The 23330-nt window shown below is 35.3% G+C and overlaps 1 protein-coding gene across 10 annotated transcripts in view; it reads left to right on the top strand.

Annotated features, from left to right (window-relative positions):
- Positions 1 to 23330, top strand: part of ATP11B (ATPase phospholipid transporting 11B (putative)) — a 119952-nt gene that overhangs the window by 38464 nt on the left and 58158 nt on the right. For all 10 annotated transcript variants that reach the window (XR_013446356.1, XR_013446354.1, XR_013446355.1 and 7 more), the window contains 6 exons: positions 521 to 624; positions 4013 to 4060; positions 6077 to 6141; positions 8973 to 9054; positions 16407 to 16557; positions 17681 to 17878. Coding sequence is in view for 7 of the 10 variants with exons in the window: in XM_078068637.1 (XP_077924763.1) it covers positions 521 to 624; positions 4013 to 4060; positions 6077 to 6141; positions 8973 to 9054; positions 16407 to 16557; positions 17681 to 17878 (648 nt within the window). In the remaining 3 variants the exon portion in view is untranslated. The remainder of the gene's footprint in view (positions 1 to 520; positions 625 to 4012; positions 4061 to 6076; positions 6142 to 8972; positions 9055 to 16406; positions 16558 to 17680; positions 17879 to 23330) is intronic.

The following is a 23330-nucleotide window of genomic DNA, read 5'->3' as shown; positions in this document are numbered from 1 at the left end:
TGAAAGTGAAAATTCGTATTTTTTCCTATTAAATTGCTTTATAATAAACTTTGAGCAAATAGTGACTGTTAATACAGACTTAATTTTGGGCACCTGGGTGGCTCAGTCATTAAGCTTCTGCCTTCGGCTCAGGTCATGATCCCAGGGTCCTGGGATCAAGCCCCACATTGGGCTCCCAGCTCCGCGGGAAGCCTGCTTCTCCCTCTCCCATTCCCCCTGCTTGCGTTCCCTCTCTTGCTGTGTCTCTCTCTGTCAAAAAATAAATAAAATCTTAAAAAAAAAAAAATACAGACTTATTTTTTTTTATATGCAAATGGTCTGTCTAGGCAGGTAATCATTGTAGCTCCTTTTGCTATTCGTTATTTTGTAATCTTTCTCCTCTGCTATCTAGCTAAGTGATCTCAAGTACAGTATACTATGATTTCATCTGAAAAGAGATTTGAAATAGATGATACCTAAGGTCCCATTTGGCTCTTGAAACTGCAGTGTAATCCTTTTTTTTTTTTTTTAATTTTCCCAGACACACGTGGCAGTTCCAGAAACAGCAGTATTACAAACAGTTGCCAGTTTGGACACACTCATAGCTGTGATAGAATGTCAGCAACCAGAAGCAGACTTGTACAGGTATGGTATAGTAGTGGATTATTTCCTAAGAAAAGACAGAGCTGCAAAAGTAGAATTGTTGGATTAAAATTAATCTATGGCCTTTACAAAAACATTGGACTAATTTTTATTGCCATGAGCAAAGTATAAGTTTAGGACGGGACCACTCTTTACACCACACACAAATGGATTAAAGACCTAAATGTGAGACCTGAGACCATAAAACTCCTAAAAGAAAACATAAGCAGTAATCTCGTGGACATCACCTCTATCAACATATTTATAGATATGTCTCCTCAGGCAAGGGAAACAAAAGCAAAAATAAACTGTTGAGACTACACCAAAGTAAAGAGCTTTTGCACAACGAAGGAAACCATCAACAAAACAGAAAGGGAGCCTAGTGAATGGGAGAAGATATTTGCAAATGATGTACCTGATAAGTGGTTAATATCCAAATATATAAAAAACTTAATTCATCTCAACACCAAAAGAAATTTTTTTTCAATTAAAAAACAGGTAGAAGAGGGGTGCCTGGGTGGCATCTGACTCCTGATTTCAGCTCAGGTCATGATCTCATGGGTTGTGGGATTGAGCCCCATCCATGCTGGGGGTGGGGGGGTGGCTATCATCTGAGATTCTCTCTCCCCCCTCCCCCTCCCTCCATTTGAGTGCACTCTCTCTCTCAAATAAGTCTTCAAAAAATAAATAAAACGAGTAGAGGACCTGAGTAGACATTTTTCCAAAGAAGACATGCAGATGGACAACAGGCACATGAAAAAATACTCAACATCACTAATCATGAGTGAAATGCAGATCAAAACCAGGCAGAATGGCTGGTATCAAAAAGGCAAGACATAACAAGTGTTGGCAAGGATATAAGGAGAAGGGGAACCCCCTCGTGCACTGTTGATAGGAATGTAAATTGGTGCAACCACTGTGGAAAACAGTATGGAAATTCCTCAAAAAATTAAAAATAGAAATACTGTATGATCCAGTAATTCTACTCCTGGGTATTTAAAGAAAATGAAAACACTAAATTGAAAGATATATGCACCCCTATGCTTATGACATTATTTACAGTAGCCAAGATCTATTGATAGATGAGTAGATAAAATATTTATAGCAACCCAAGTATCTATTGATAGATGAATGGATAAAGTATCATTTATAGCAACCCAAGTATCTAATGATAGATGAATAGATAAAGATGTGGTGTATGTATACAGTGGAGTATCACTCGGCCATAAAAAAGAATGAGATCTTTCCATTTACAACAACATGGATGGACCTCTAGAGGCATTATACCAAATGAAATAAGCCGGAGAAAGACAACTACCATATGATTTTACTTATATGTGGAATATAACAAAACAAAACCAGATTCTTAGGTCCAGAGAACAAACTGGTGGTTGTCAGAGGTGAGTTGGGAGGGGGATGGGCTCCTTTGCTCCTTTAGTTCTTTCTATTTTTACAACTCTTAATTTTTTAAACTCTGATTCAGCACCTGCACTTCTAAGAATTTTTTCTAATGAAATAATGGAATTCTCCTAGGAATGTATCTTAATGAAAATATGAAAAGATATATACACAAGGTTGTTCAAGGCTACATTGTTTAAACTATCTGTAAGGTGGAAAAAAACCTACACTTCCCTCAGCAGTGAATTATTTATATTATGCAGTAACCCCCAAAATGCAGTGCTGTATGTGGCCATTAAAAATAATGATGTAGATCTATGTTTTTGACAGGACATGTTAAGTGAGGGAAAATGTTACCAACAGTATTTATGGCATGATTCCATTTTGTTTTTAAGATATATGCATGAAAAAAAAGTCTGGAAAAGATACTCCAAAATATTAACAGTGTTTATATTTGAGTAGTGGGATTACCAGTGATTCTTATTTCCCTCTTGATGTCTTTTCAAACTCTCTAAATTAAATCATTTTATAAAATGTGTGTGTTTCAGTGTAGGTAGTCTTTATAATCAGAAAAGAGAATAATGAAACAATTTCCATTTTGAATCAAATTAAAGTGTGGGTTTGGAGAAATGGCTAGGGAAAGTGCAAGATGAGTTAATCCAGTATGGAACCAGCATAAATAGATAGGAGTACCTTAGAATCAAGGATAACAGGACAGATGAAATGAAGGCAAATAGGTCTCTTTTTGGAATTTAGCTCAGGGAAATCAAGAGTGATCACACATCATCTCCAAAAGTTACCGAGGGAAATAGCAGCTGAATTGGTTCTTTGAATCTAAATCCAAAGTTGAGGCTGGAATCAGGACTACATAAAATTCCTTTATGTGGAGATAATAAAAAAACCTCAGTGCTGCTCCCTGATACAGGGAGCTGAAGGAAGTAGAAGTAGGAGATTAGCAAGAAACAATGAAGCCGAAGTCTATAAGCATCTGTGACCTGGAAACAGGGGGGTAATAGGGACATTTGGAAGGAATGCTTATTTCTTTGCTTAGGGAAATGATTAACATGAAAGTTCTGTCTAGAGTTTGCTTCAGCTTAGAATTTACCTCACCATAGTAGAAAGTGATTGTACACTTGAATTGACTCTGTGCTATGAAGCTGTTCTGGTTGTGGAAGTTGGAACTGAAAGGCCAGGCTGTGAAAATCCATTATGATAACAGGCCACTTACTCTAGATTTCAGGCAACCAAAAGTTAAAGAAGGTCTGGAGTTCACTGATAGGTTTTTGCTTAACTACTCAATCCCCACCACTTAACTCACACGTGGTCGTCATTCAGTGAATATTTATGAATGCATGCATAGAATCAGTTGGTGAGTGAATGAATGATTCTAGTCAGGAGACTTTACTTAATAAACTGTGGTATGTGTGAGCATTCGTTGTTGGCTAAATAGTATATGCATCTTTGTGTAGAAATTACAAATTAGATCACTAAACTAATAATAAGATAAGACATTTTCATTGCCATTTTTGGGGTTGTTTTTTTTTTTTAAGATTTTTTTATTTATTCATTCGAGACACAGAGATAGAGCATGAGCAGGGAGAGAGGGAGAGGAAGAAGCAGGCTCCCCGCTGAGCCAGGAGCCCGATGTGGGGCTTGATCCCAGGACCCCGGGATCATGACCTGAGCTGAAGGCAAACGCTCAACCATCTGAGCCACCCAGGCGCCCCTTCATTGCCATTTTGAAAACATTTTTTTTATTTTTTACCTCATTCATAGCTAGATTGGAGATGGCAAGAATATCAGTTTTTTAAAGCTTAATGAATGATAAGTATTTACTTACGTAACTTCTAACATTAAAAATGGACCATTCCAAAAACAAAAGGTTAAGTTTTGTTTCATGTACAAGAATAGTGCCAAAACTGTTAAAAATTTTTCACCCATTGATGTCCTAAGTACTTCTGGTTTTTTTGTAACATGGTGAATTCTTTGATAGATTCATGGGACGAATGATAATAACTCAACAAATGGAAGAAATTGTAAGGTAAGAATAATTTGCATTGTCCAAATACTATTATGTGAGAATTGTATTGGGGAGGGACTAAAATCAAGTTAAAGGGAGATTAGGTAAGTAAGCAGCACATTATGGAAAAGGGTTAATTTAAAAGCATTTACATTTCATCTTCTAATAATTTGTAGCAGGAATGAGTAAGGACAAAAAAATCCCATGAAATGATATCAAAATAGTTCAGTAAGATTATTTGTGTACTTTTATTTCTTTTTCTGGTAGTATTAGATAGTAACATAAAAGGAAACAGCCATTCTTATTGAAGTTCTTACACATTTAAACCACCACACTTAAAGTCTAGAATACAAAAAACGTTTTATATAATGTGTGACCAGTATAAATGTCATATTTAGTGGCCAATTTAGAACCTCTTATTTACTCTTCTGATTGGTTTTTGCTTAGTTGGTTGTTTTGGTGTGTTTGCCCTCAATATTCAGGTTAATTTCTGGCTCCTGCATGAAAGGCTTTGAGTTATTTCAGAAATGTGTTGATATGATGAGATTATATTGTTACTCATGACCACAAAGCCAAATCAAGAATAAATCTTGGAATCAGCCCTTGAACTTCTAGTCCAATTAGCATTCCACCGCTTTTCTGGAGATGTGTTCAGTTAATACAGGCTGCACGAAATAAGTCACTAACATGAAGAGTTGAGCATTTTTGAAATGAAGTTCTCAAAACAAGTCACCAAAAATATCGTGATACTTCAGCACAATTCACATTTTTAATAAACATTAACATAGGAGCACATTCAGTAAACTCCTTAACAAAGTCTTTGTAAGTGTAGGACCCCCTGCTGAATAACTATGACTAGGTTTTATTTTGATTTCTAGAGTGACATAGTGGAATATATATGTGGATACTAATCTGAATTTCATTAAGATATTGTGGCTGGTAAAGCAAAAGATCAATTATGTTACCCAGCACCTGAAATGGTTAAAAAGATTAGCCATGTTCTTTGCTAAAGCAACCTGAGTGAACTGATGAATTATCTTTTAATTTGAAAGCTTTCTATCATTATATCCCAATTTTATATATCAATGTGAGCTCAAAGTTTTTCTGTTCATTGTTGGAACCAACACCAAGTGAAAAAGCTATTTTATGCCTCCTGAATAATTGATTTTGGAATATCCATGGAGTGTGCTCTAAATATAACTATCTAATAAAACCATACTTGTTAACCATGTCCCAAATACCTGATCCTCCTTGGTTCATTTGGATTTGTAGATGTCTTCAGAATTAGTTCAGATTCTGTTTGATTTTGGTAACTGTATATGTATGTTTCAGAAAAACATAAGGAATATCAACAAAACTAAGGCTTTTTTACTTATCCATAACAGTTATCATTTTGCTATCACTAAGAAAATACAATTTCCTTTCTAGTTATTCCTTCTCGTTTTGTATCTCCTTTATGGAGAGAAATTCAAACAGCAAGAAGACTTGTGCTCCAAGGAGTATGCAATGCAAGTAGTCAAGTTGTAGTGTCGATCTTGCCTAGAGAAAGTATTAACTCACTTACTACATTATGTTTTATTATCCAGTGTAATTTTAATTATGAAGAATTGATGCATTTATATACAAATCATACTATAATTCATGTTTACATTGCGTTTTAATTCTTTATTTTCCATTTAAAAACTTTAATTTTGCACAAAATTTTTAAATTTCATTATGTTAAACATTTTTAAATCATTGGTTAATCTTTTGTGTTTTATGTTTAAAAATCTTGCAACTGATGGCTTTGTAAGTTTATTTATCGGTGTAGTCTTATTTCTGAGCCACTGATCTTAAAGTGCCTGAAATGCTAAAGCAGATAATTGTTGTTATGGTCACTAACATCATAATTGACCTAAACAGCTTTATAGTAACCCAAGATTTTGGTTTTGTATGGAAGCAGTGTTGTAACTAGCTTAGGGATTTTCTGCTGAAGATGCCATTTTAGAATTTAATTTTTAATATATTCAATGCTTTTTTTTTTTTTTTCCTCCCTAGACCTCTGGGGCCGGAGAGTCTCTTGCTTCGTGGAGCCAGGTTAAAAAACACAAAAGAAATTTTTGGTTTGTATATATTGAAAAAAAATTTTTTTTTAAGATTTTATTTATTTGAGAGAGAGAGTGAGCACTTGCAGGGGGAGGAGCAGAGGAGAGGAAGAAGCAGACTCCCCACTGGGCAGGGAGCCCAATGTGGGACTCAATCCCAGGGCCCTGGGATCATGACCTGAGCCAAAGGCAGATGCTTAACCGACTGAGCCACCCAGGCTCCCTATATTGAAAATTTTTAATTATAGATTCATGTTGATGCTTTATATAAAGTATTTCTTTTTGAAAGAGAATGCACACAAGTTGGGGTGGGTGGGCAGAGGGAGAGGGAGAGAGAATCTTAAGCAGGCTCCATGCCCAACACAGAGCCTGACACCGGGCTCGATCTCACAACCCTGAAATCATGACCTGAGCTGAAAACAAGAGTTGGACACTCAACTGACTGAGCCACCTGGGTGCCCCTATATAAAGTATTTTTTAAAGCATAGCATTTGTGGTCTTTTGGTTGGATAATTTACTTAGTCAAATGTCTGTAATAATTTTCTTGCAAAGACTGTGTTAATAAAATTTTGTATTGTATTTTTTTGTTGTTAATCCCTATTTTTTAATAGTAGACTAGAACCTTGCTCTTTTGTGGATACTTGTGAAGCACTGCTAAGAAGATAATTCTGATTTTAATGGTGGTATTTAATGGCAGGTATTATTGGAATGTATACTGACTGGATCAAAAGGATGAATAAATAGTGTTCTAGTGTTGGAGATCTAAATTAATTCACATGTTCTGAGTCAACTCTAGGCAAATTGTGAAGTCCTGATAACCTTTAGCTGTCAGCTAGCTCCTCCCATTTTAGGAATGGCCTTTCATATACTGCCCAGCCTGTTATTCACTGAATGTTTACAGCTTTTGAGGTTCTCTTCTTCATTCTCTTCTTTCCTATTAACTGTGCTATATTTTATTTCTCAGTATGAGGCTCTCTGATAAAGATATGTATATCCTTTAAAAAGCAGAAAACAGCAAGTATTGGTGAGGTTGTAGAGAATTTGGAATCCTCATACAGTGCTGTGGGAGTATAAAATATCACAGCCGCTATGAACAATAGTGTGGCAGTTCCTCAATAAGTTAAACCTAGAATTGTTGTATGACCTAGCAATTCTACGTATGATCCAGCAGTTCTACTCCTAGGTATATAACCAAAAGAATTGAAAGTAAGTGTTCAAAGACTTGTACAGGGTGTTCATAGTAGCACTCTTCAATAGCCAAAGGGTAGAAACTGCCCAAATATCCATCAACTAATGAATGGATAAACAAAGTGTAAGATGCCTATATAATGAAATATTATTCACCCATAAAAAATGAAGTACTAGTTAGTGCATGCTATGACATGGATAAACATTGAAAACATGCTGAGTAAAAGAAGCCAGACATAAAAAGCTACATATTGTATGATTCCATTTACTTGGAATACCCAGAATAGGCAAGTTTATAGAGACAGAAAGTAGATTTGTGGTTCCCAGGGGCTGGGGAGTGGAGGGGAATGGGGAATGATTGCTTAATGGGAACAGGCTTTTCTTTGAGGGTGATAAAAATGTCAAGTTAGTGAGGGTTGTACAACATTGAGATTGTACTAAGGGCCACCAAATTGTGCACTTTAAGATGAATAAAATGATAAACTGTATGTAATGTATATTATAGTTAAAAAAAAAAAAAAAAAAGAAAACCATCATGTTCTGATGGCCAAAGCCAGAAAACATCTCCAGGGCTTTTAGACCCTCTCATGCAATGCTGTATTTGAACACATCTCTCTAGCAGGAACACCTTTCACATTCTTAAAATAAAACGTATATTTGAATGCCTTTAGCTGGGTTCTGCTGTTGTCACCTCAACCCCACCTGTCTGTTGCATATCATTCTGGCTGATTGCTCCCATTTCTGTAATTTCAGTGTGCTTTGTCATCTGAGTTATAATCCCTGCCTCTAAAGAATACTGGTGAAAATTCTAGGACAAATCTTTAGAAAGAGAGCATGATGAATCCTACACTGCTTCTCAGACTTCACTCTTTAAAGATGGGTGTGAATACTTACTGATCATCTCTCTGTTTCTAGGCATTTTGCTATTTTGTCATACAAATCTCACAACAATTCTGAGGGATTTTTTCCTATTTAAAGATGGGGAAATTGAGACTTAGATTAAATAACTTGCCCAAGGACCCAGAACTAGTAAGTGGCAGAGGTAGCACTCAAACTAAGGTCTAACTCCAAAGTTTTTTATAAAGCTGGTCTTAACTAATTTCATTCACTCCCCAATTTTAGACCGTTATTACTGTCATTCTTGCTTATCTCAGTCATTCATATAGGCACACATTTTTAAAATAGTACTTTACTTTTGTTTACTTCATTTACTCTGACAGATTTCCATATTATCTCTCCAGTGGTAGAAAATTATGTCTTGACCCCAGTTTCTGGCATTCAGAGCCTTTCAAATTCTGACTGCATTCCATTGTTCAAAGTGCTTTTCCATTTCTGTCTTCGTTAACAGTGTTTACTTATAATAGCCTTCCCTGCTATCTTTACCTTTCCAAATCCTTTTCCTCCATCACTTTCAACTCTAATAATATCTCTTTCATTCAGATATATTAATTATAACTCAGAAACAGAACCCTCATGCCTTTCCCATCCAGCAGGTTGAGTGACTGGAGTTCCCCAAAATTGGACTTGGAAAGTCTTTTAAAAACTCCAAAAAGATTTAAAGGCAAATTGTAACAATAATACATTTCCTTTCATGCTAGTGAGTAAACCTCTCTTTTGAAATATGCCAGTGGATTATTTTAAAGAACTGTTTTGTTTTGCAGGAGTTGCTATCTACACTGGAATGGAAACTAAGATGGCATTAAATTATAAGAGCAAGTCACAGAAACGATCTGCAGTAGAAAAGTAAGAAAACTATTTTCATTTACTTACACATGAATATGTATTATTCATATATGTTTAAAATACTATATTTATAAAAATATATATCAGTCAACAAAAGATGGTATCCTTGAGAATAGAGATGTATACATGTAGCATTTTGCACAATCTTTGGCCTCTAGTAGGTGTTACATTATGACTTTAAAATAAATACTATTGGATAATACCGGAATCCCTTGGTAAGACTAACCCTCCTGCAGATAGCAATTATAAAACCTGGACAAAATTTTTTTTGCATAAACAAGTATTTGAAAATACAAGAGAGTGACACAAAGGAGACAGAAAATGGCAGAGTCTACTCCTGAAAGGTGGCAGGAGCAAGGGGAAAGATTTAAGAGTGCAGATTTTTGCCTGAAGGCATTCCCCAATTCATGTGCTGCATAGGGCATCAGAGAGCCTGATCTTTACAAGATTTAAGTGCTAGAGGAGGTTTAAAGCTGGAAGAACAGCTAGACAGAGGAAAACCAGGTAAGGGAGGGAGCCACAGAAGGGGATGAACTCCAAAACCTGCACATAAATTATGCCCAAATCTTTGGCTGACTGTTAGAACTATACATGTGCATAAGAGACCCCAGTGGGCTTGACAGAAAAACAGTATCAGAAAGCTGAAAGAACAGAACAGAGAATTTTGCTGTTGCCTGTTGCAGTGGAGATAGACTTTGATATTTGAGCCTAGCCAAGTTAACTTCTGCTAAAATGAAAATCAGCACTCTTCTGAGGAACGTAAAAGAGTACAGAATCTGTACGACCAATTATTTATAAAATCCAATAATGTAATCAAAAATAAGTAGACCTGTAAAGAAAATGTAACTTGTTTTTAAGAGAAAAAGCATTCAATAGAAACTGTCACCATAATGTTCTGTATCTTGCAGTTGGCAGGCAAGGTCTATAGAGCAGATACTGTAAGTATTTTCAAGGGACTAAAGGAAGATGTGAATAAACATGTAAAATATCAGCAAAGAAATGGAAACTACAGAAAACAGTATGGAGTTTCCTCAAAAAGTTAAAAATAGAACTGCCCTATGATCCAGCAATTGCACTACTAGGTATTTACCCAAAGGATACAAAATTACTGATTTGAAGGGATACATACACCCTGATGTTTATAGCAGCATTATCAACAATAGGCCAAATTATGGGAAGAGCCCAAATGTCCATCAACTGATGGATGGATAAAGAAGAAGTGGTATATATACACAATTGAATATTACTCAGCCATAAAAAAGAATGAAATCTTGCCATTTGCAACGATGGGGATGGAGCTAGAGAGTAATATGCTAAGCGAAATAAGAGAAAGACAAATACCATATGATTTCACTCATATGTGGAATTTAAGAAACAAAACAAATGAACACGGGGGGTGGGGCGGGGGGGTGGGCAAGAGGCAAAGCAAGAAACAGACTCTTGAGTATAGAGAACAAACTGATGGTTACCAGAGGGGAGGTGGGCAGGGGATGGGTTAAATAGGTGATGGCAATTAAGAAGGGCACTTGTGGTGAGCACTGGGTGTTATATGTGGGTGATGAATCACTAAATTCTATACCTGAAGCTAGTGTTGCACTGTATGTTAACTAACTAGAATTTAAATAAAAAACTTGGGGGAAGAAATGGAACTATAAAAAAAAATTCAGTGGATATTTTTGCACTGAAAATATAATTGCTGAAATGTAAGTGCCATTAGATGGGCCCAACACCAGATGGAAGAAGGCAGAAGAAATTGTCAGTGAATTTAAAAAAGCAATAGAAATTATTCAGTCTGAAGACCAGGGAGAAAAATGATTGAAGAAAAATGAACAGAGTTTCAGAGCCATGTGAGACAATGCTAAGCTATCTATCTAATTGAGTCCAAAAGAGGAGAGAGTAAAAGGGGCAGAATAAAACTATTTGAAAAAATAATAATTGAAAATCTCTAAAATTTGAGAAAAAACAGAGTGGTAATTTAAATCCAACAAATCAAAATTTGTGGACTCAAGGCAAAGCCTAAGTTGGAGAGAAATTTCTAGCTATAAATTATATATATAAAAGGAAGAAAAGCTTCAAATCAGTCATCTAAGTTTCTGCCTTATGAAGCTAAAGAAAGAGGAGCGATTTGACCCAATCAGAGAAGAGAGAGAACAAATATTAAAGATGTGAGCTGAAACCAATAGAATAGAAAACAAATAATAGACAAAATTAACAAAGCCAAAACTTGGTTCTTTGGAAATATTAACAAAATTGGTAAATCTCTACCTAGATTAAGGGATTAAGGGGAAAAAAGAAGTAGTAGGAGAGAAAACTACAAAATTACCAACATCAGGGATGAAAGAGAGGGTATCAGTACAGATCCTATCTACTGTGGTCACTTTATCCACAGGTAAAGAAATATTGTGAACAACTTTATGTAACTACGTTTTTCAACTTAGATGAAATGGATAAATTCTTTGAAAATACAACTTACAACAGTTGTATTTATCAACTTACAACAGTTGATACAGGATGAAACAGAAAGTCTAGATAGCCCTATTATCTATCAGAGATTTATTTTTTAAAAAAATGGTCCACACCAAAGGATAGTCTTTTCAACACACAGTGCTGGAACAATTGGATGTCCATATGCCAGAAACCAAACTTTAACCCTTACCTCCCACCATATACAAAAACCAACTCAGGGGCACCTGGGTGGCTCAGTCAGTTAAGTGTTCAAGTCTTGGTTTCAGCTCAAGTCATGATGTCAGAGTTGTGAGATGGAGCACCGCATGCTGAGTGCGGAGCCCCCTTGAGACTCTCTCCCTCTCCCCACTGCTCTCTCTGTCTCTCTCATTCTCTCTCAAATAGATAAATAAATCTTTAAAAACAAACAAAAAACTAGCTCAAAATGTAAGACCTAAACATAAAAACTTAATCTATAAAACGTGGGAGAAAATATTTGTGACCTTGGGTTAAGGAAAGATTTCTTAGATAAGAAACATGCAAAAAAGGAATCAAAAACAAAACCAAAATTTGATAAATTAAACTTCATCAAAATTAAAACTTCAGCACACCTGAAGCTAATATAACACTATGTCACTGTTTAAAAAAATAATAAAACTTCTACATTTCCAAAAGACACTGCTAAAAAAAGAAAATGAAGAGAAGCCACAGATTAGGAAAAATATTTACAAAGCACCTATTTTGTAAGGACTCATCTCCAGAACATGCATGCATTTTCACCACTTCTTTTAAACATTATCCTAGAAGCCTTTTTCAGTGCCACAAGACAAAGAAATAAAAGGCATAAGTACTGGAAAATTGTCCTTACCAGAGGACACATGATTTTTCACGTAGACAGTTGTACACATTCAACAACAAAACTATTAAGATTAATAAGTGAGTTTTAGCAAGGTCAAAACTACAAAACATGGTGAGAGATGTTTATTTAATGGAGAAATCACATTAATAGATTGGCAGGCTCAGCACTGTTAAGCTGTAGTTGATGTGAAGATTCTTTCAATACTAATTAAAATCCCAGCAAGCTTTTTTGTAGTAATTGACAAGATGATTCCAAAATACATATCCGGGGTGCCTGGGTGGCTCAGTCAGTTAGACATCTGACTCTTGATTTTTGGCTTGGGTCATGGTCTCGGGGTCATGGGATCAAGTCCTGCCTCAGGCTCCATGGTTGGCACAGAGTGTGCTTGAGATTCTCCCTCTCCCGCTTGTGCTGTCTCTCTCCCTCTCTCTAAAATAAATAAAATCTTTAAATAAATAAATAAATAGATAAAATGCATATTGAAATGTAGTAGCCCAAATGCATATGTAGAATGAATAAAGAAAACAGTCTCTTAAAAAAGCTGGAGAATTTATATTATCTGACTTTAAGACTTAATATAAAGCTGCAGTAAATGTAGTATGGTATTAGCAAAAAAGATTTTTCAGTGGAGTTGAGAAATAGATCCATTTATATATGGTCAGTTGGTTTTCAGCCAAAGCATTAAGTAAATTCAATGAAGAAAATGATAGTCTTTTCAATAAATGATGTAACAATAATTGGATATCCATATGGGAAAAAAAATAATAAACCTCAATTCCTACCTCATATCATACACTAAAAAGTTTTTGAAGATGGGTCATATACCTAAGTGTAAAGGCTAAAACTATAAAACTTTTAGAAGAAAACTTAGGAAGAAATCTTCACAACCTGGGGATAGGTAAATATTTCCTAGGACACAAATCCAATAACCACAAAAGAAAAAATTGGTTAACTATACTTCCTCAAAATTCAAAACTTCTCACGCTACACAATTAAGGAAATGAACAGGGAAGCCACAAACTGAGAGACTATGTTCATAAAACATGTATCTGACAAAGAACTTGTATCCAGAATATATAATGAGCTCCTATGTCTATAATATGTCTATAATAAAAAAAACAATGCAATGAAAAACATGGATATAAGACTGGAGCAGAGAAATTTTCACATAGAAAATACACAGATGGCAAATAAACATACAAAAAAGTGTACAACATCATTAGTCATGAGAGAGATACAAATTAAAACTACAAAGAGATACATACCAATATATACTTAGTGGAATGGCAAAAATTAAAAAGCTTAAAAGTTCCAAGTATTGGCAAGGATATGGAGCAGCTGGAACTCTTAATTCTAAATAATCAATGGGTCAAAGAGGAAATCTCAAAGAACATTTTTTTTAAATATCCAGAAGTTAATGAAAATACAGTATCAAATTTTATAGGATGAAGCTAAAGCACTACTGAGAAGGAAATTTATAGCACTTGTGTTAGGGTTTTCCAGAGAAACAGAACCAGTAGGATATATATGGGCATATGTAAGAGGAGATTTATTATAGGAGTTCGCTCACGTGGTTGTAGAGACCACAAAGTCCCACAGTCTGCCATCTACAAGCTAGAGAACGAGGAAAGCTGATGGCGTAATGCAGTCAGCATCCAAAGGCCTGAGAACCAGGGAGCTGGCCACTGATAAAAAACCTGGAGCTCTGATGTCCCAGCTCAAGAAAAGAGAAAAAAATTGTCTTTTTTATTTCATTTGGGTCCTCAATGATGATACCCACCTACATTGGTGAGGGCATGTCTCTCTACTAAGTCTGTTGAATCAAATACTATTCTCTTTCAGAAACACCCTCATAGACACACCCAAAAATAATATTTTACCAGCTGTATGGGCATGCTTAACCCGGTCAACTTGACACATAAGATTAACTATCACAGAACTAAATATTTACATTAGAAACACCAGGGGTGTCTGGATGGCTCAGTTGGTTAAGCATCTGACTCTTGATTTCAGCTCAGGTCATGATCTCAGGGTTCTGGGATCGAGCCCCACGGCAGGCTCTGCAGTCAGCGGGGAGTCTGCTTGAGGATTCTCTCCCTTTGCCCCTCCTGCTGCTCCCGCTTGCTGTCTCTCTAAAATAAATAAATAAGTCTTAAAAAAAAAATGAAACACCAAGGACAGAAACTGAGATTAAAAACAATACCATTTGCAATCATTCTCAAAAAAGGAAATACCTAGTTGTACATCTAACAAAATACATACAGGATCTGTGTGCTGAAAATTACAAAATGCTGATGAAAGAATCAGAGATGTAATGTTAAGCTTGCCTAGCGAAATGCTACAATACCAAGCTTGCCTGGTGAAAAGAACAGGGATTCTAAAGTTAATTCCTGACTTGTGTGATTTTGGTAAATTTATAGAATGATTTTTGGGCTTTGATCTTCATTATTAAAAAGGATGTGATCTCACAGAGGTTTTACAAAGATTAGACAACTTAGTGGATGTAACAAAGTTTTGTAAAATCTTAATACTACACAAATGTTAGTTATATTTACACTTAAAATTACCTGAAAATGTAAAAAAAATTTTAGAATAATTATGGCGAGAATAACTGGTCAAAGCTGTCATTTACTGGAAGCATTTTGAACAGTAATATAACTAATTCAAATAGGCTTATAATCCTATGTATTGGTTATTTTATCACTGGTAAATAGATTCTGTTGAATGGTCATTTCTTAAAATACGAAGACTGTTTATTTTTTTTTTAATTGTATTATGTTACGTTAATCATCATACATTACATCATTAGTTTTATTGTAGTGTTCCATGATTCACTGTTTGTGTATAACACCCAGTGCTCCATTCAGTACGTGCCCTCTTTATTTTTTTATTTTTATTTATTTTTATTTTTTATTGTTATGTTAATCACCATACATTACATCATTAGTTTTAGATGTAGTGTTCCATGATTCATTGTTTGTGCATAACACCCAGTGCTCCATGTAGAACGTGCCCTCTTTAATACCCATCACCAGGCTAACCCATCCCCCCACCCCCTTCCCTCTAGAACCCTCAGTTTGTTTCTCAGAGTCCATAGTCTCTCATGGTTCGTCTCCCCCTCTGATTTCCCCCCCTTCATTTTACCTTTCCTACTATCTTTTTTTTAACATATAATGTATTATTTGTTTCAGAGGTACAGGTCTGTGATTCAGCAGTCTTACACAATTCACAGCGCTCACCATAGCACGTACCCTCCGCAATGTCTATCACCCAGCCACCCATCCCTCCCACCCCCACCACTCCAGCAACCCTCAGTTTGTTTCCTGAGATTAAGAATTCCTCATATCAGTGAGATCATATGATACATGTCTTTCTCTGATTGACTTATTTCGCTCAGCATAATACTCTACAGTTCCATCCACATCATTGCAAATGGCAAGATTTCATTCCTTTTTATGGCTGCATAATATTCCATTGTGTATATATACCACATCTTTTTTATCCATTCATCTGTCGATGGACATCTTGGCTCTTTCCATAGTTTGGCTATTGTGGACATTGCTGCTATAAACATCAGGGTGCACATACCCCTTCGGACCACTACATTTGTATCTTTGGAGTAAATACCCAGTAGTGCAATTGCTGGGTCATATGGTAGCTCTATTTTCAACTTTTTGAGGAACCTCCATACTGTTTCCAGAGTGGCTGCACCAGCTTGCATTCCCACCAACAGTGTAGGAGGGTTCCCCTTTCTCCGCATCCCTGCCAACATCTGTCGTTTCCTGACTTGTTAATTTTAGCCATTCTGACTGGTGTGAAGTGGTATCTCATTGAGGTTTTGATTTGGATTTCCCTGATGCCGAGCGATGTTGAGCACTTTTTCATGTGTCTGTTGGCCATTTGGATAAGACTGTTTCCTTTAAATAGCTACCATGACATCTTATATATTTTTATCTCTTACTTAATACCCGTATAAAATTTCCAGGCAGATGAATATAATAACACAAAATTGACATGTTTTATATTCTTTTTTTTCCCCTCATTTCAGGTCAATGAATACATTTTTGATAATTTATCTAATAATCCTTATTTCTGAAGCCATCATCAGTACTATCTTGAAGTATACATGGCAAGCTGAAGAAAAATGGGATGAACCTTGGTATAACCAAAAAACAGAACATCAAAGAAATAGTAGTAAGGTATTTTATGGTGTTCTTGACTCTGCTGGAAAGGAAACTTTATTCTTTGGCAGTTACTGATTCGATAGTGACTTCTGATAGGAGTGACCACTATAATCTCCTAAAACCATTATTACTGAAAGGTGACAAAAAGACACTGTAAGTGAAGAGTGGCCAGCATGTTTATACTGGTATGCTTTTTGCATTTTAGGGCATAAGCAATTGTATTCCCTATGGCATGACTTGAATAGTTACAAGAGATCACAAAAATTTAAATCATCTATAATGGCATTCCCCTTCAAAACTACAAATTCAGTTTTTTATTCCATTTACTGTGTGTTATAAAGTGAATGAAAAAAGTTGATTTTCAGTTCTGTCAGAATAATTCAAGGAGTCTGTCAGTCTATTGATGGTATGAAGTAATAACACAAAATATGTCATAATTAAGTTTTAAACTGAATAAATGGACTACCAGGAAAATTTAACCTGCAATTTTGGTAAATAATTATTCCCCAGATTTCACATTAGATTAAAATATAAGTATTGGAAGACAGATGTGGATCTCAAGAAACCACAAAGCAGATCACAGAACATATTTTCCATATCATTCATAATTAGGTATTTTACCTTTCACAGAATACACGTTAAAATGTGATACTGCTATGCTATTGAAGTAAGCTATTACTATATAATCTGTGTTTTCATTGCCAGCAGTTCTGGTCTAGCAGTTCTTAAAATAGTTTTTTTAAGTTGCAGTAAATTTTTAGTTATCTGTGATTTCGAAGGGTGGAAATGGGATGGTAAGTATACTCCAGGGGTTACAATTATAATTTTTTTTTTTTTTTTTTTTGCTTAAGGTTGTTTCAGTCACACCAGGCTTTTTGGTAGCTTCTGAAAAGTAACAAGTAGTTCAAATTTAACCTTTTCTTCTTTTACTTTGTTCAAGATTCTAATGAACAATAAAACGAACAAAAGAAATGTATTAAAGAAACAATTTAAAAAATGAATTTCAATTCATGAAACTTCTGCTTCAGAATATAGTTGATGGTCTGTTTAGACATGAAACTTTCTGCTAATGTTCTTCAGTATTACTAAGGAAATTCTCATATGTTTTCTCTTATCAAACAATCATTTTTCTCCCTAGATTCTGAGATTCATTTCAGACTTCCTTGCTTTTTTGGTACTCTACAATTTCATCATTCCAATTTCATTATATGTGACAGTCGAAATGCAGAAATTTCTTGGGTCATTTTTTATTGGCTGGGATCTTGATCTCTATCATGAAGAATCAGGTCAGAAAGCTCAAGTCAATACTTCTGATCTGAATGAAGAGCTTGGACAGGTAAAAGGATCTTTTTATTGTGTTTTTCTAATTTGTTATTTTTCTTGAAACAGTCCATGTACAAAGACTAATATTATGTACAAAGAAAAATGTTATGAGGCTTATACCAAAAAATAGCCCTACTTTCCTCCACACCTAACTCTTGTTTCCCATTTTTATTTTTTTTTAAAGATTTTATTTATTTATTTGAGAGAGAGAGAGAGAGCAAGCAGGGGGGAAGGGGAGAGGGAGAGGAGAAGCAGGCTCCTCGCTGAGAAGGAACCAGATATGGGGCTCGATCCCAGAACCCTGAGATCGTGACCTGAGCCGAAGGCAGATGCTTAACCGACTGAGCCACCCAGGCACCCTTGTTTCCCATTTTTAAACCTGAAATCGTTTCTTCCATTAGTTAGTACTATATAGTATTCTTTCTTGATTTTTAAATTTTAGACATTTATTATGGGATATAAAGATATAATCTTATGCTACTGTTTTATATATACATACCCAGATATATACTCATTTTGCCTCCCCATAACCCCCTAATATTTTTATATCACAATTAGAGATTTAATAAATATTTATTGACATTATTTTGACTCTTTTAGTATTGCTCATTAATTTCAAGTTCTTTAAGTGTGCCCTATGATACTATAATTACATTTTCTTTTTTATATATTATTTTCCCTAGAATTAATTGCTCTGTTTTTTCATGCTTAATTGCACAAACAAGTTTCTGATGAATATATGAAACATCTCTCTACATATTGAAACACATGAGGTAATTTAGGATTTCCTTTCTCTTTCTCTCTTTCTCTTCTTTTGGTGGCAGCTTTTTTGGAGACTTTTGTCTTCTTCAGTATGGACTTATGTCTGGGCCTGCTTCTCAGCTGTCACCCAAGGACTTCCCTTTACTATCACCCTAGGAATTCCTTTGCCTCTCTCCTGTTTTGGATCTCCTGGATCCTGTGTCAGCCCACCTAGGGCTTATTCTCTCATTTTGGTAGAACACATCTAATAACTTCCTGGAAAAGGATGCATGAGAGGAAAATATTTTGAGGCTTTGCCTGGCTGAAAATATCTTTATTCCCGTTTTTTTTTCTTCATTCCTTTTTTGTACTTGATTAATAATTTAGCTGTATAATGCATCCCAGGTTGGAAATTGTTTTCCTCCAAATTTTAAGAGCCATTTCTCCATTTTTTTCTAGCTTCCAGTGTTGCTGTTGAGAAATCCAGTGCCATTCTGATTCCCAGTTCTTTATGTGTGATCTATTATTTTATCTCTGGAAGTGTTTAAGATCTTTTCTTTATGTGATAATTCTGAAATTTCATGCTGATATACCTTGGTGTGAGTTTTTTTTTCTTTCATTGGACAATGAGCTCTGTGAGCGATTTCAGTCTAAAAACATGTGTACTTCGATTCCAGGAATTTTTCTTATATTATTTCTTTGATAACGTGTCTTTTTTTTTTTAAGTTAGTATTTGGATATCTGAGACCATTTATCTTGATTCTCTAATTCTTTCTTTGACTTTCAATTTTCATTTACTTGTTTGTTTTTATAATTCTGGGAGAATTTGTCAACTTTATCTTTCTACCTAACTTTTGGTTTCTTTTATTTCTGTTATAATATTTTTAATTTCTTTTTTTTTTAAGATTTTATTCATTTACCTGAGAGAGAGAAAATGAGAGGGAGAGAGAGAGCACAAGAGGGGGGAGGGTCAGAGGGAGAAGCTGAGCAGGGAGCCCAATGTGGGGCTCGATCCCGGGACTCCAGGATCATGACCTGAGCTGAAGGCAGCTGCTTAACCAACTGAGCCACCCAGGCACCCCATATTTTTAGTTTCTAATATTCCATTATATCTGAATAGTCTTCTTTTAATTATATCTTACTCCTTTTCTTGAGTATGATCTATTCTTTTAGTTCTCTGAGGATATTAATGATGGTTATTTAAAGTTTTCTGTTCCCTGCATTTTCTGTTTGCTCCTAGTTCCTTTTTCAATACAGTCAGTTCTGCTATAATGTGAAAAAGCAATCCTAAAAATTACTGTTCTATGTAAAATTACTTAGTAAAAACCACAGGGCTAATGGGATTAGGAGTGCAACAAAAATTTTGTAACACATTTAAAATAAATTGTTAAGAATTACATAAATACTGGGGTACCTGGGTGGCTCGGTCAGTTGGTTGTCCGACTCTTGATTTCTGCTCAGGTAATGATCTCAGAGTCCTGGGATCAGGCCCCATGTGGAGCTCCACACTGGTGGTGAGTCTGCTTGAGGATTCTCTCTCTCCCTCTCTCTGCCCCACCCCCCCATTCACGTGCGCACCTGTGTGCACTCACCCTCTCTCAAATAAATAAATCTTAAAAAAAAAAAAAAAATACATAAATACTATAATATATGTGGCATTTTGTCTTGAAAAAGACCAGAAGGTTAATTGTGGAAGTGACCATCAGAGAAGTGTTGCAACCTGTGTGTCATTGTGAACTATTGAAAGGAAGGTTATCTGAAAATAGAAGTGGATGGCTGTGGCTTCTAACACCTGTGGTGACTTGAGGTGGCTGGTAGCTGTTTGAGATGTGTACATTTCATGTGTTCCTTGTGTGCAGTTTGCTGGTGTTTCTCACAGAGGAAATGGTGCATAACCAAATGCAAAGCCCACATTTTGCTCAAATTGTTCCCTCATATATGAGTTACATTGTTATAGATTCATATTTTCAAGACAGTGTTATAGCAGAACTGACTGTAATTTGTTTTAGACTCTACCTTTCTTTTAAGGAGTAATCCTCAAATGAATGCTAATCTTTGGTTTTCCTTACAAGGGTTTCTCCCATTGCTAAGGTTTCATATTCTAAGTTTTGTTAAGTCACTTACCACTCATTCATCTCCTTTCCATCTTCCAAACTTGTCATATCTCCCTTTTCATGTTCTCATCTACCATTATTTTTGTTCTTTTTTTATTCCTTTACTCTTATTTTAGTAAAGTCTCAAGAGGAACAGAGATAATTGTATTTGCTCAACCTACCATTTTTAACCAGAAGTTGATCCATTTATTTTTAGCATTTAAGAGACTTTAGTAATTTATGCTAAATACTAATTCATGTCACATTTCTTTAATTATGTATCACCTATTCAAGGCCTAAAAACATAGCCTGTTTTTACTGCTTCTTTGAACACATTTTTTTTCCCATTTTTTTCTTTCCTTTGACCTTTTCTATCCCAGTTTTCCCCTCTTCCTCTTTTCTTCATGTTAGAATATTGTTTTTCTGGAACCTCACACTGTTTATGCATATACTCCTACTTGCTCTCTCTATAAGAAACTTTAAATGATAACTTTTTTAAATTTATAATTCATCTAAGTCTCTCTTTTTACTTTTAAGCCTGCAAGTATTTCTTTTTTTTTTTTTTTTAATGAGAGAGAGAGAGAAATAGAGAGCACAGGAGGGGGTAGTGTCAGAGGGAGAAGCAGACTCTCTGCTAAGCAGGGAACCCGATGTGGGACTCAATCCCGGGACTCCAGGATCATGACCTGAGCTGAAGGCAGTCGCTTAACCAACTGAGCCACCCAGGCACCCTGCAAGTATTTCATAATATGTTTATTGCCTCTATTCTTTTATCTATTTTTATACCAATGAAAGCTACTTTGTCATATTCTTTGCCCTTTCATTTCCATACTGTAGAAGAAACTGCTCTTATGATGGTGTATAGTGCCCTCTCTATAACTAAAGTTAAAAGTTAAAACTTGATTTTATATATATTTTTATTTTTTTTTAAGATTTTATTTATTTGAGGGGGTGGGGGGGAGCAAAAAAAGGCAGAGGGAGAGGGAGAAGCAGGCTCCCTGCTAAACAGGGAGCCTGATGTAGGGCTCAATCCCAGGACCCTGGGATCGTGACCTGAGCCGAAGGCAGACGCTTAACCCACTGAGCCACCCAGGTGCCCCTGTATATTTTTAAATATCAAAGTTAATTTCTTTTATTTATCTCTATCATCTAAATTCTAAAGAGTCCTCCATGACTGATAGGTCTGTGTCTATTCTAATCATCTTTGAAATATTATTTCTCTCTGACTGCTGATATATTTTATATCATAATTTTTTTATACCTTATTCTTATTATTCTTCCTGATCTAAAAGTTTTTTATTAACTTGTATAGGTAAGTGACGTCTCTCTGTATCCATCTTTATAATTCAACATTTGCTGTAAGTAGTGGGCAGTCTTTAATACCACATAGGAAAGATAAAATAATTCATCTTTTATTTCTGATTTCACCATTTGCTAGCTCTGTGACTGGGTAAGTTATTTAACCTAACTCTTCCTTTGTTTCTTTTTCTCTAAAATATACATAATAATAGTACCTACCTCATGGAGTTGTTGAGAGGATTAAATGAGTTAGGACACTTAGCAGTGCTGGCAATATAGTGATTGCTGTACAATTATTGGCTTTTATTATTATTACTTTACATAGCAGAATTCCTACATCTCAGGTGTTGTAGTTATCTTTACTATTTGCAAGAAAATGAACTTTAAGGTATATTTTCTCACTTTATTTCTTGGTCCTAACAATTTTTTCCAGCTTTAACTCTGCCTCCCTTTTTGTATGTTGAGCTTTTTATTCTGCAGTCTTGCTGAACTCATTTATTAGTTCTAGTAGTTTTTTAGTGGATTCCTTAGGAATTTCTATATATAAGGTCGTGTTGTCTACAAATGGTTTTACCTCTTTTCTAATCTGAATACCTCTTATTTCTTTTTTCTTGCCTGATTACCCAGGCTAGAATCTTCAGTACAATGTTGAATAAAAGTGGCAAGAAGAGACATCTTTGCTTTATTCCTGAACTTAGTTTAGGGGAAAGCATTCAGTCTTTCTTCATTAAATAGGATGCTAATTATGGGGTTTTGTAGATACATTTTATCGGGTTGAAGAAATAGCCTTCTATCCCTAATTTGTTGAATGTTTTTATCATGAAAGAGTATTGGATTTTGTTAAATGCTTTTCTTGCATCTGTCAAGATGATCATTTTAATAAAGGAATAAAGAATAAGTACCAGTGTATTATTGTGGTAGGTTTCATTGACTGATTTATGTTGAACCTATCTTGAATTCCAGGGATAAACCCCACATATTCATGGTGTATCTCTTTTTTATATGTTCCTAGATTTAGCTTGTGTTTATTTTCATAAGGTGTATTGGTCTATAGTTGTTTTTCCTTGTGATGTGTACCTCCCTTTTTAAATGACAACTTTCTCAGATCACTATTGCCATTAATCAAATCCTCACCATAATCCTAGTTGTATCAGGACTTGACTATTTCATCCTTCTCTTTTGGGACCTACCTTCTTATAGGGTTAATTTTCCAGAATTAGTCTCAAAAGAGTAGTAAAATTATTTGTCTTACCTACTTTTAAAAATATTTTCATTTAGGGGCACCTGGGTGGCTCAGTTGGTTAAGCATGTCTTCCACTCAGGTCATGATCT

Source organism: Halichoerus grypus, chromosome 1 (genome assembly GCF_964656455.1).
Source record: "Halichoerus grypus chromosome 1, mHalGry1.hap1.1, whole genome shotgun sequence".
NCBI lineage: Eukaryota > Metazoa > Chordata > Mammalia > Carnivora > Phocidae > Halichoerus > Halichoerus grypus.
The sequence above is the reverse complement of the archived record's forward strand: the minus strand, read 5'-3'. Positions and strand labels throughout refer to the sequence as shown.